The sequence below is a fragment of the Raphanus sativus genome, chromosome 3 (genome assembly GCF_000801105.2).
Source record: "Raphanus sativus cultivar WK10039 chromosome 3, ASM80110v3, whole genome shotgun sequence".
Classification (NCBI taxonomy): domain Eukaryota; kingdom Viridiplantae; phylum Streptophyta; class Magnoliopsida; order Brassicales; family Brassicaceae; genus Raphanus; species Raphanus sativus.
In genome coordinates, this window is record NC_079513.1 from 20,942,633 (window position 1) to 20,957,551 (window position 14,919).

A 14,919-nucleotide genomic window follows, 5' to 3' on the forward strand; every position below is an offset into this window, starting at 1 on the left:
AGATTTGGGATTGTGATTTAGATATTAGGATAACAAGAATTGTTTTCAAATATTATATAATAAGACTACACATTAAGATATTTTTTGAAAAGTACGAAATTTTTTAAAGTTTTCATTTTTCCAGCGAAGTCTGTAGCGAGATGGAAATGGTGGGCTTCCCTTATCCGTCTCCCTTACTTCCACTCGATCAAAAAGATATTATGATTAAAATCGTTTAAAAGGTTATATATTATTAGCATTAAAAATATATTTAATATTTTTTTAAAAAAGTGGTCCAAATAAAAAGATCACACACAAAAGAAGTCATGACTTCTTTTTTAATATAATAGATATTTTAATAAAAATTTCTAAGTGATGGTCCAAATTAAAAAATCACAAATGAAAGAAATCATGATTTATATTTTAATAGATAAGATTTTATTATATTTAGCTCAATATAATAATTTTCTTTTAATAGAATAAATATGTGTACTAGATACAACTTACAAGCAGATGAAGAAACAATGATACGTTTACTACGAGATTTCTTACTTTTTAAAACAAACTAGATTTTGACCCGCCCTTAAAAGGGCGGGTATTTTTTTGTTTTATATTTTAATTTTGATATTTTTTCGTTGTGTTTATATTGTATTTTTTGTAATTATATTTGTGTATAAATTTTAATCAAAATATATTGTATTAAATAATAGCAATTTAAAAATTTATCCGGTATACGCACGGTTAAAGCTGGATTTCAGGTCGAACTTGCCCCACTGATCCACCTACCCGCGGGTTTTCACTTTTTTAGTTAAAAATATGATCCGCACAACCCGCAAACAAATAATTTTGTACTTCCTCTGTTAATTTGTGATTATCCGCGAGTTATATATATATATATATATTTTTTTTTTTTTGAAAATTATTATTTAATTTAATTATTATAAAAATTATTTATGATAAAAGTTCTATACATGATTTTAAATTTTCAATTATTATTTTTAAATTTCTGTATTTTAAAAAAAAATTACCTTTTGATTTTTGTTTTTTAAATACTTTGCGGATTGACGGGTAGCCGCGATCCAAAATCCACCAACCCACACTCACTCTACATAAAATACTTATGACCCGCACCCGCAAATCGATTTTTCAAATAGTTGGACCAAACTTATGATCCGTCCTTAAAAGGATGGATATATTTTTGTTTTATATTTTTAAGAAATATAATTTTTTATAAAATCTAGATTGTAACCAGCAACAAACAACAAAATATTGTCCATTGAACAAATTGCCACGTGTCAATTCAGACTATTTTGAAAAATGTTGCGTAACTATTTTTTTGATCAGTTAATTATTATTTGCGTATTCCTAAAAAATAGTAGTTTTTTCGACCAGTTAGTTGTTGGTATTAGTAGAAAAATAGTACCTATAATAATCAAAATTTATGCTTCTTGGCATTGTTATAAGGTGTAATTAACATATCATTATAGAAAGATGTGTCAATAATATAACTGTATACATAAATTAATTATATACAGTAACGCGTTATATTAATCAAAGAAATAATTGAAATCCTCTGAAAAATATTAAGATTATTAAATAACATAAAAGTAATTTGGATGGAATACTTACGAAAAGAGAACGTAACCGAATAACATCTATCAAAATTTAATCACAATTTTAGTATTTTAACAATCTGCATTTGGAATCAACCCAGAAAAATGTAACTGTTATTATATATAAATATCGGTATATACATGCAAAAAAAGAAAGAAGTGGTACCGAGAATTATGTGGACTGGAAGTTACATTTTTTTTTCTTTATAGAAAATAGGAGTTACAATTTTTGAACTTTAATTAAACATGAAATAATTAATTGGATACAACCTCATATCAATAGGTCATACTGCATAATTAATAGAATAGACTAGATTTTGACCCATCCTTTAAAAGGCGGGTATATGTTTTGTTTTATGTTTTTTTTAAATGATTTAATTTAATTTTTGTGTGTTTTATAATTATATTAGTGTTTAATATTAATTTAATTTAATATATTTTTGGTGACTATATTCAATATGTTAAGGTGCATAATTATACACTTGTACCATATGCATTTCAGAAACCATTTTAAAACTTTATTCCTAAAGTTTGTAACATATTATATTTATTTAGTAGTTACCTAACATAATTTAGTCAAGAATATTTATATCCCAATCGCCCCAAAAATAAAAATCTCATACTCTATTAGACATGATCTATATACTCGAACAGTTCTTAAATTATTATATTCGAAAACTAATATCAAACTCAACCCGCAACTAAAACCGAATAAATTTTTTGAAAAATGTTTAAAGAAATATTGTTTAACATATTCTGTTATATATATATATATATATATATATATATAGTTGGGTTAAAATGGTCTTCACTAACTTTAAGTAGAATCACATTTAATAAATTTTTTTATTCGAATAACCTATAAAAACCCGTTAAAACTAAATGAGTTTATATGAATATTTATTTCTATTAAAAATTCACTTAAACCGGTTAAACTCCGTCAATCATAAAATTAAATTTTAATAGTAACCCGCTTCTACCATTAATTAATATTAATATTAGTTAACTTTTTAAAGTTTCATAAAAAATATAATATCCTATGTACATCACGTCGTTTATTTTCTAAAAACTGTATCATGGAAATGGTACTTCGTTTATTTTCCAAATCACAGACCTGTCTGATAAATTCAAAACTTAATTTGAAAGAAAAAAGTAACTGTTTTTGGTAGGAACAGTTATAACGTAGATTTTTAATAACTTTTACACCAACCCACACTCACTCTACATAAAATACTTATGACCCGCACCCGCAAATCGATTTTTCAAATAGTTGGACCAAACTTATGATCCGTCCTTAAAAGGATGGATATATTTTTGTTTTATATTTTTTAAGAAAATATAATTTTTTTATAAAATCTAGATTGTAACCAGCAACAAACAACAAAAATTTGTCCATTGAACAAATTGCCACGTGTCAATTCAGACTATTTTGAAAAAATGTTGCGTTAACTATTTTTTTGATCAGTTAATTATTATTTGCGTATTCCTAAAAAATAGTAGTTTTTTCGACCAGTTAGTTGTTGGTATTAGTAGAAAAATAGTACTATAATAATCAAAATTTATGCTTCTTGGCATTGTTATAAGGTGTAATTAACATATCATTATAGAAAGATGTGTCAATAATATAACTGTATACATAAATTAATTATATACAGTAACGCGTTATATTAATCAAAGAAATAATTGAAATCCTCTGAAAAATATTAAGATTATTAAATAACATAAAAGTAATTTGGATGGAATACTTACGAAAAGAGAACGTAACCGAATAACATCTATCAAAATTTAATCACAATTTTAGTATTTAACAATCTGCATTTGGAATCAACCCAGAAAAATGTAACTGTTATTATATATAAATATCGGTATATACATGCAAAAAAAGAAAGAAGTGGTACCGAGAATTATGTGGACTGGAAGTTACATTTTTTTTTTCTTTATAGAAAATAGGAGTTACAATTTTTGAACTTTAATTAAACATGAAATAATTAATTGGATACAACCTCATATCAATAGGTCATACTGCATAATTAATAGAATAGACTAGATTTTGACCCATCCTTTAAGGGCGGGTATATGTTTTGTTTTATGTTTTTTTTTAAATGATTTAATTTAATTTTTGTGTGTTTTATAATTATATTAGTGTTTAATATTAATTTAATTTAATATATTTTTGGTGACTATATTCAATATGTTAAGGTGCATAATTATACACTTGTACCATATGCATTTCAGAAACCATTTTAAAACTTTATTCCTAAAGTTTGTAACATATTATATTTATTTAGTAGTTACCTAACATAATTTAGTCAAGAATATTTATATCCAATCGCCCCAAAAATAAAAATCTCATACTCTATTAGACATGATCTATATACTCGAACAGTTCTTAAATTATTATATTCGAAAACTAATATCAAACTCAACCCGCAACTAAAACCGAATAAATTTTTTGAAAAATGTTTAAAGAAATATTGTTTAACATATTCTGTATATATATATATATATATATATATATATATATATATATATATATATATATATATAGTTGGGTTAAAATGGTCTTCACTAACTTTAAGTAGAATCACATTTAATAAATTTTTTTATTCGAATAACCTATAAAAACCCGTTAAACTAAATGAGTTTATATGAATATTTATTTCTATTAAAAATTCACTTAAACCGGTTAAACTCCGTCAATCATAAAATTAAATTTTAATAGTAACCCGCTTCTACCATTAATTAATATTAATATTAGTTAACTTTTTAAAGTTTCATAAGAAATATAATATCCTATGTACATCACGTCGTTTATTTTCTAAAAACTGTATCATGGAAATGGTACTTCGTTTATTTTCCAAATCACAGACCTGTCTGATAAATTCAAAACTTTATTTGAAAGAAAAAAGTAACTGTTTTTGGTAGGAACAGTTATAACGTAGATTTTAATAACTTTTAGAAGGTGGTTATCTAAGGTGGTTATATGATATTTAGATAAATCATTTAAATACAGTTATAAAATATGTTGGATCCAATTACTATCAATTGGACATGTTGAAGAATTAATAGTATTGATTTGTTAGAGGTTAGAACAGAGCTGACGATTGAAAGAAACCCTACACAAGGCATCAATTTTTAACTTGCATTTATTCCCTTAAACCATGTCCAAGAATGTTCGTGTATTTGTATACTTGCTCTGTTCTCTTTTTCACTTTATTTGTCCTATGAATTAGAGAGATGCACTTTCTAATTAATGGCTATTAGCCGCCATTACAATCGAACTAATCATAAAACAAACAATAGAGAACTCAAATTGCAAAATCAAAACCAAAAACACAAACCGGTCTATCATGTACTGGATCCTGACTGTACCATAAACAGGACAAGAAAATGAAAGATCAAAAAGAATGTAACTATTTCGTCAAAAAAAAAGAATGTAACTGGCGATCATGTGCCACAAATGGGAAAAAACCTTAAACCGGTCGGTCCTAAGTAGAAGCAGATTTAGAAGGATCAAAGATCTGACCAACGAACAAAACAGTTCCAGTTTTGTCTTCTCTAATCATAAAAAGAAATGGATGATCAGCCACAAAATCTATTATCCTCCTACTGAAGTTTATACCCATGCCATCACCATACAGCTAACAGTAACAGCCGCAGCCTCTGCACCATCTTCATCGATCTCAACCAAAGCTTTATGGCGCAGTGAAACAGAATCCAGATTCAATCCCTTGAAAGCACTCGAAGCCTCAAACCCGAATTCTATCTTAAACTTTGGGATACAGAACTGACCAACCTCAACTTGTTTTCTTGGAGTGTGACTATCCAAGAATCCACAACTAGATGATGATGATGCCACCTCTTGACCAGACTACTCAATCCATCCTTGGCGTCCGGTAGGTAGAAATACATTGAGTATTTGTAGGAGGAGGATTACATCCCTCCAAAGGCCCAGCGAACAGCGAGATACGGCCCATTCTTCGAGGAAGGGAAAAAGGATCTGCGAGTTAAGGAGACGTCGTAAGAAGCTACCCGCGCTGGTATGACGACCAAAGCATACAAAGCCCATTAAGTCGGCCCTGCGACTTAAAGCCTAGCAAGACTAGCGGACACTAGGGCGAACGACGAGTAGCTGCCTATAAAAGGAGGAGGAGTAGCAACATGAAAGGGATCCACACTTTTACACACTCACAAGGCGGCTAGATCTAGGGTTTTCACTCCTCTCTATCCGCTATCTTGTATTGTTTCCCGGCCGGCTCTTCGAGCTCTGCCTTATCTTTCTCTTTACACTTCCTCTGTAACCAGGTCCTGATACTTTCATCTATAAAACGTCTTTGTTAGACCCATAGACGAGTTTTTCATCTTCTCTTTACTAGTTTCGACCGAACTCGGTTCTAACAGTATTGGCGATTGATATCACCGAATTGTCGAAATGGCAGCTTAAGGACCTTGAAACCCTCGTACTGCTCAACGTACTGATTCTTATTGTTCCTCATGAAAGGCACAGTGACTGATCCGCCATTGAGAAGGTGAAACTCTAAGTCACTTGTCAAAGACTTTGGGAATTTTTGTTCCCAGGTCCCTTTGAAGTAGAGTGCGTTTCCATAAATACGGTCGGTGTCGCTTGTAACCATTCCAGGAAGAAGAATATCTTTGATGAGACCATCAGTGTGCCTTGAAGCCCAAGCATTCACCTCCTTGAGCACTTCTGCAGCCTGTGTTTCAAATAAAGCTCATTTATCAGAAGTTGTATGGCTAATAAATGTACATATATCTCCTTCTATGACCAATGAGAAAGATTCCACAAACTCTTAACCTAATAACAGTTTCACGCAAACACTTAACCTAATCTATCTATGATCAAAGAGATAGATTCCACAAACTCTTAACCTAATACAGTTTCATACAAACACTCAACTTAATCTATCTATATATATATATATATATATATATGATCAAAGAGAGATAGACTCACAATATCTTATCAACACATACACAATACAGTTTAACACAGACACTTAAACCTATCTAATCAAAGAAAGTGAAACTAACCTTGAATCGGAAATCAACTAGAGCGCAAGGAGCCTTGAAGAATTCTCAAAGAGATCCTTCGACGAGGGATCAACACCCAGCGACTGCTCAATCCACACTCCATTGACGTTTGAGATCTTAGGGCCACCGCTTGCGCTACCATCGGCGAGGACGATGGTAGAGATCTCGCTGAAAACAGCTTTGAGCTCATCCACTGAATAAGACCTAAGGAGGGATAAGATCAAGGATCTTAGTGTTTCGTCTGCTGAGCTAGCAGCGAGCATGGTGAGAGTGATGCTGATCGATGCAGGAGAGAAGACGAAGTTCGAGTTTTCAGCTACGGCGGAGATTACTTTCTCCGCAAGAAACATAGCAACGTCGTTTTGCTTCTTCATCGCTTTTTCCACGTCAACCTTTGAGATTAGAGACGGACTTACGGTTTCAGATGATGCGCTAAGCTTTTGTTTCTTCTCGGTTGGAGCCATCTTTTACGGTTCTGTTGGAAAATTATTGAGCTTATACATACGTATATATATATAGAAAAAGATGAGCTAGTGTTTGGTGTATCACCGCCTTTTAGAGTTGGACCAGAGAAAAATGTACATTGTGAGAAAAATGTAAATCTTAGCTATTAGTTTATCGACCAAGAAAAAAAGTTAGTTTATGTGAACAAATTGGCCCAATACCTGTCGTATTCGAGGCCCACATAAAATGGCCCAACAGGTGAACAATGTCGGTTTATCCTTAAAACTTTTTACGTTTGGATAAAAAAAGGTCAACGCATTATCAGATTGGGAGAAGGATGATTTAACCAAAACAGTACGAGACTATGATTCATTTGCTTATGAGTCATCAACGATTTGGATGATCCGGTGAATAAATAATCAGAAACACAAGAGAAGCATAAGAACAACGAGGGAGTTGGGAAATAGATAATATAATCAAACTTCTTATGTGCTACTTATAGCTTTAAGCCAAAATTCTCATCAAGATTAATTAGCTAAACTGAAACGAAAACATAACTCCAAATGAAAACAAAACAAAACAAAGAAAAATATAATAGAAACACGAAAACATAGTACAATCCCGAAAGGAAAAAAAGCATGTTCACGCAACATCAGTTTTGTCTTGTACAAAATGTGAAGTGATTTATTTCGGGAACGAGAGTATTTACCTTCTAAACTAAAATTACTAGATTATCATCAAATTTGATGTAAAGTAATATCGTTGGCTTTACTTTCGCAGTTTAGTGCTTACTTAATTCAGTATATAATCGTTTGGTTATACGAAAACACCCATAAACTGGGGAAGTAATAAAATTTAACCAAGACAGTCATACAGGCTACAGTTATACTTCCTCTTAGTATATAAAGCGTATGAATTGTGTAGCCTTCTTGTTTGTGTCTCCACAAGATTAAGAACAGCGCAAATATAATCTTACACTGTAATGGGTTTTCATATGTTTCCTTCTGTTCTCGTCATAATTTTTATATTGCATGGCTCCTGTTGTTATTCCCATAAAGATAAAGGTAACATCTTAGCTTCATGGATCATCCATATTCAATGTATGATGAACCAAATATGTTGCATCTACATCGAGAATTCATATGAAAAAACAATTTGAAGTTGTTAGATTATTATTTATACGAATTTTAAATGTAATGAAAATTATTTTCGTAAAAACAGAATTTTATGGATTTATGAAAAATGCAAAATTAGCACCAACGTATGCTCGCTTCGACTACATAGTCATCGGAGGAGGAACCTCCGGTTGTGCACTAGCTGCAACGCTCTCTCAAAACGCTAGCGTTTTGGTTCTCGAACGCGGCGGCTCTCCCTACGACAACCCGAGGGCAACAGACATCGAAAACTTCGCCAACACACTCTTAAACATCACACCAAAATCGTGGTCGCAGCCTTTCATCTCCGAGGACGGCGTTTACAACACACGTGCGCGCGTCCTCGGAGGTGACTCGGTTCTGAACGCTGGGTTTTACTCACGCGCAGAGGAGTACTACGTAGAGGAGGCTGAGTGGGAGATGGATGAAGTGGAAGCTGCTTACGAGTGGGTCGAGAGGAAACTTGTATTCGAGCCACATGTAACAAGATGGCAATCTGCGTTAAAAGATGGACTTTTGGAGGCTGGTGTGTTACCATACAATGGTTTCACCTTGAAACATATCATTGGGACGAAGATTGGCGGTACCACCTTCGACCCTGCTGGCCATAAACACTCGGCCGCTGATTTGTTAGAGTATGCTAATCCGGACAATATTGCTGTCTACTTGCACGCTACTGTGCACAAGATCCTCTTCACCACAAAAGGTATTTCATATATTTACAAAAAAAAAATGCAAGCTTATATATATACTTTGGTCCTTGTATATGAAAACTCATATTAAGAACAGGAAACCAAAGACCTAAGGCGTACGGAGTGATATATCAAGACATGGATGGAGTGTTCCACAAGGTAGGGCTTACGAAAAACGCAATGAACGAGGTGATTTTGTCAGCAGGTGCACTCGGTAGCCCTCAGCTGTTGATGCTGAGCGGTGTAGGTCCTAGGGCTCATCTCGAGGCCCAAGGAGTGAGCCCCGTGGTTATAGATCACCCCATGGTTGGACAAGGGATGGGAGATAATCCCATGAACAGTGTGATTGTCCCCTCTCCTCAACCTGTAGAATTGTCCCTCCCTCAGGTCGTTGGAATCACCAAGTTTGGTAATTTCATTGAAGGTTTTAGTGGATTGAGTCTCTCTTATAACTTGACACGTATGTTCTTTGAGGTATGATATAAATACATTGATGGATTTTTTTTTTTGGTTAATTAATCATGAGACTATGTTATTTACTTATGAAGCATTGTGCAGACAAGGCTCTCCACTCAATCAATCACAGATTTTTTCAACTCCAGTGATTTTCTATTGAGTTTGATTGAAATTGATGGCATCATCTTCCAAAAGGTCGACGGTCCGTTGTCTAGAGGTTACTTAGAACTCAGGAATAACAATCCAGATGATAACCCTTTTGTGACATTCAACTACTACCAAGAGCCAGAAGATCTTGAGAAATGTGTTAAAGGACTTAAAACAATTATTAAAGTGATAAACTCGAATGCATTCTCCAAATACAAGTACTTGAATGCAACCGGACGTGAGTTGCTCAATCTCATGCTGGGCCTTCCCACTAATCTGAGGCCGAGGCACGTGGCTTCAGTGTTCAACTTGAGGCAATTTTGCATCGACACCGTGATGTCTGTTTGGCATTATCATGGAGGTTGCCAAGTTGGAAGAGTGGTCGACAAGGATTACAAAGTTTTGGGAATTGATGCGTTGAGGGTCATCGATGGATCCACTTTTCTTAAGTCTCCTGGGACTAATCCTCAAGCCACGGTAATGATGCTCGGAAGGTAAGATGCAAAAACCCAAATGATCCATATATACATGTTTATAGACTTAAATCAGATATGATTATTAATTGTAGTGGTATGTGTAGGTACATGGGGCAGAAGATTCTTCGAGAGAGAAATGCTTCCGGGGACAAAAGGGACTAACCGATCATTAAAGATGAGACCAATATATGCTCTTCATTGTCCAAACAAATGAGTGACTATTGTCTTATCGATGTTGTCAATTACTAGTTATGTTTTTAAGTACTAAGATGATTAGTGCCATCTTTTTAATATGATGCGAAGTTATAATGTTAGGTAAAGTTGGTTCTTTCCTTGGTGTAAGAGGAACCATTAGTGACTTCAACTAATTTCATACAATGCAAGATCTAAAGTTATAGTGCCAATACAAGTTATACTTACTCGCCACGTATAGTTAAAGAATATAGTACTTCCCTCCCCTTGCAATAGCCAATAACTAGATAAAGATATGATTTGTTCATCACAAGCCAAATCAAAGAAGTAGATATCTATTATTCACTGAGATATAACTGCTCACACGTTGCATCATGTTGCGTAATGTGGTTAGCTCATGTTCATCTACGGACAATGGTAACTCGCCACCATTGATGAAAATGGTTTCAATTTATCTCTTGTAACCATCTGGTTCTAAAGCTATTTAATTGTATTAATACTTGCTACACGGATGCATATAAGTATTCTTTCCAAGATTTTAGTCATTTTCAACCAAAGTCAGTTTCATATTTATGGCATTGATTTGTAAATATTATTATTTTAGAATATATTATTTATAATTTTAGTTTTAGAAAAAAACATAATTTTCATATTAGTAATAGTAAATAAAATTAAATTGTAAATGGTAATGCTCTGTGCGTATGAATCATTGAACAGAGAGCATTTGGATAATTGAGAGCATCATACTATTTCAAATGCTATGCTATGTAAAAAACACAAAGTGGAACAAAATGTTCTCCAGAAACTTTTTGATCACTAGATTTATGCTAAAAATGGTTGCATGCATATTAAATCATTATATAATTACTAAAATAAATATTTTATCTAACGATTACTTGGTTATGTATCTCTGGTTTAGCATTCGTTTAATCTCGACAATATGCCCCGGTCTAGAAAGACATTGGTAAACAACCAAATAAATAGGATCCACTTTTACGTTACTGGTTGTGCCTTCCACAAAATATATAAAACAAGCATTCAAATAAGAGGTAAAAGCAGTAGAAATTAAGTAGAAGTAAGTACCATGTGAAGAAGGATAAGGGTATATGATTTGCACTTACGTTAAACACAATCAAAAGATAGAACAGTAAAGGGCAACTCTCCTTTGGCAAAGACTCAACCTCAAACTTGTGAGCAACATGTTGTGTAGCTCACTGATTATAGTTTCTTTGCCAAAGTTGAATTTCCCTTTTACTGACTTCTTTCATCTAACAATTTTCTCCTGATATTTTGTGGAAACTAACAACTTCTGCGCAATTTATATAGGGTAACCAGAAACAAACTAATTGGGCAACCGAATATGCCCAAAGCATTATCCTTCTTTACATATAGCATATGCTTCACTTTCCAAGCCACTTCTTTTGAAAGTGTAATAGGCAAGTTTCTAATCAAAGCATATTCTACGCACAAGATCTATCTGAAAGTAATAGCTCATGCTTCTTCATCCTTTTTGTGGAAAGCTTCCCTCTCTCGAAGAATCTTTTGTCCCATATACCTACATATAACAATCAGAACAATGATTTCTTTAATTAGATGCAAAATGTTTTGGAGCACTTCTTTATTGAAATTTATGCATTTACCTTCCAAGCATCATAACCGTCGCTTGAGGGTTAGTCCCCGGAGACTTGAGAAATGTTGATCCATCTATAACCCTTAAACTATCAATACCTAAGACTTTGTAGTTCTTGTCTACCACTCTTCCAACTTGGCAACCTCCATGGTAATGCCAAATAGTCATCACAGTGTCTATGCAAAACTGTTTTAAATCAAACGCCGAGGTTACATGTCTCGGTCTCAGATTAGTGGGAATGCTTAGTATTAGATCGAGCAAGCCATGTATGGTCGCTTCGGGGTACTTGAATTTTGAAAATGCCTTGGAGTTAATCACTTTAATAATAGTGGTAATCCCTTCAACACATTTCTTCAGATCCTCTGGCTCTTGGTAGTAGTTAAATCTGACTGAAGGACTATCATTTGGGTTTGCGTTCCTAAGCTCCAAGTGACCTCTCGAGACCGGTCCAGCCACTTTCTGGAGGATCAAACCGGCTTTTGTTGTTGCACTCAGTAACGGATGTATAGATTTGAAAAAATCTGTGATGGATTGAGTCGAGAGTGTTGTAGATGTATTAGTACGGCTTGTCTGCATCTAGCGCAATGAAAAAATAAAAATAAACATTAGCATATAGTTAATTTCATTAGTAAAAAGTTTAGTGTGTTTATATATACGATACCTCGTTGAGATAATTTAAAACACCATCAAAATAATCACGTGTCCAACTATATGAGAAGATTACGCCACTTGCTCCTTCGATGTAACTATTATATTTTGTGATCCCAACGACTTGTATTAGAGAAACCTCCACGGGGGTAGGAGAAGGAATAAAGATGGCATTCATCGGATTATCTCCCATCCCTTGTCCGACCATTGGATGATCTAATACCACCGGTTTAATCCCGTGAGCCGTAAGATGAGCCATAGGACCCACACCGCTCAGCATCAGCAGCTGCGGGCTCCCGATGGCACCCGCGGACAAAATCACCTCGTTCATTGCGTTTTTCGCCAGCTCTACCTTGTGTAACACTCCATTTGCGTCTTGAAATATAACTCCGTATGCTTTTGGCCTTGGCCTTCCTGTCAAAAACAAATTTTCATATTCAAAAGTAGAGGTGAACATATGTAAAAACCAAAATTAAATCGTAATGTTAAGATAAATCAAACCGGTTTTCGTATATATAGTTTAAACTAAACCAAACCAAAATTCCTTAAATTTTATTTTTAGCTACATATCTTATACAATATTATATAGATATAGGGAAAAATTCAATCTATAATTAAGTAATTTGATTTTAGTAAGTTTCTAATTAATCTTTAGTCGAGTTACAAATCTATTATGAGTTGTGTTAAACCATTCTAAAATCTCATTTATAACTATGAGTTTTAAATACTTAACAACACTAGATTTAAAAAGAAATATGAAAATCATGTCTGATTAAATAATTGCTTTGTCATTTTAATACAATTTATCTTGACCTCTCTCGTTGAATACACCTCCCTAATACTATTTCAGCCCCCAACCGAAACCAAAATGTAGATTGAAAGAAAAAAAAATGTAAATCATTCAAATACCTTTGGTGGTGAATAGGATCTTGTGAACAGTAGCGTGTAAATAGACAGCAAGCGTCTGTGGATTAGCATACTCCAACAAATTAGCCGCGGTATGTCTATGACCGGCTTGATCAAAGATCGTACCGCCAATCTTGGTCCCATTGATATGATCGTACGTGAAACCATTATACGGAAACTCTCCAGCCTCCAAAAGCCCATCTTTAAACGCCGTTTGCCATCCCATCACCGGCGGTTGAAACGCTACTTTCTCCTCGACCCACTCGTAAGCAGCTTCCACTTCGTCGCTCTTCCACTCAGCCTCCTTCACGTACTCATCCCCGGCACGTGTGTAGAACCCCGCGTTTAGCACCGAGCCTCCGCCGAGGACGCGAGCACGTGTGTTGTAAACGCCGTCTTCGGAGATGAACAGCTGCGACCATGACTTGGGTGATGTGTTTGAGAGTGTCGTGGCGAAGTTTCCTATATCTGTCGCCGACGGGCTATCGTAAGGCGAGCCGCCGCGTTCAAGAACCAAAACGCTAGCGTTTTGAGATAGCGTTGCGGCTAACGCGCAGCCTGAGGTTCCTCCTCCGATGATTATGTAGTCGAAGCGAGCGAACATTGGTGCGAGTTTCGCATCTTTCACAAAACTATAGCACCATGCTTCACGGGACCAAAAAAAAACAAAGGTTTTAATACTAAAATACATATTGTCACGCATTGAACGATGTATACGTAAAATAACATTTAAACATTGTACCTTGGTCTGGAAAACATGAGCCACTGGAGATGAATGTTACGATGAGAACTATGCGAAATAACCATAATATTTGAAAACTCATTATGGTGAAAGAGTATGTGTGATTCTTTGTATTTAGATCAGAGCCAAACAAAAGAGTAAGGTTTGATGGGGTTTATATAATAAGATCATATGAAGCATGAGCCTCTTTTCGTTATCTTTATGAGAGGAAAGCTTTGATGGTTCACCAACACTTATTTATTGGTCTTACATGCATTCATATAAAGATTTTGGATCTTGTTAATTATTTTTAATGAAGATTGGATCTTTGGTACTTTGATCTTTATGAGAAGAAGCTTTGCAACTATAATTTTCTTTTATGTCAACCGTAGTATATGTAGGATCTAGGAGAATTTTTTTAATATGGGATGATGAACTTTAGGTTAGTTGAGGAGGTTTAAATGGCTTATATTAGTCATTTGAAAGAAGATAAAAAATGATATAAAATTGATCATTGGCTTGTTTTATGTATACATACAGTGAGAGACTTGTTTGTTATTGCTTCGTGTGTTTAGTCTCACATGGATATGTAAATTGGTTATTGCAAGATTTGTTGTTCTCATATAAAATTGCAATTGATAGAACTGAAGAGATGAAATGAGTGCTTGGCAAATCTGCTGGCTAGTTGTTAGGCCTATTCGTATTCCCAAGGTTTACCAGTCTTGATCATGCAATGCATTCACATTTCCTCCGGGATGTAATGTAAGCCTACTCTGGTTTCTTCATTTCCTTGGACAGATTTTGGATCA

General features: G+C 34.0%; 1 protein-coding gene and 2 pseudogenes across 1 annotated transcript; 1 reads left to right on the plus strand and 2 right to left on the minus strand.

The window, feature by feature from the left end:
* Nucleotides 1–4,939: 4,939 nt before the first annotated feature.
* Nucleotides 4,940–7,205, minus strand: LOC108808721 (serpin-Z2-like; annotated as a pseudogene).
* Nucleotides 7,206–8,317: 1,112 nt separating this feature from the next.
* Nucleotides 8,318–10,280, plus strand: LOC108847952 (protein HOTHEAD-like; annotated as a pseudogene).
* Nucleotides 10,281–11,290: 1,010 nt separating this feature from the next.
* Nucleotides 11,291–14,292, minus strand: LOC108847951 (protein HOTHEAD). Its single transcript, XM_018621333.2, has 5 exons — nt 14,132–14,292; nt 13,393–14,034; nt 12,497–12,897; nt 11,846–12,411; nt 11,291–11,760 (listed from the first exon to the last, which is right to left on the minus strand). Exons 1-5 carry the CDS (start codon nt 14,211–14,213, stop codon nt 11,697–11,699), a joined length of 1,755 nt encoding a protein of 584 aa, XP_018476835.2. The 5' UTR covers nt 14,214–14,292; the 3' UTR covers nt 11,291–11,696.
* Between the last annotated feature and the right edge of the window lie 627 nt (nt 14,293–14,919).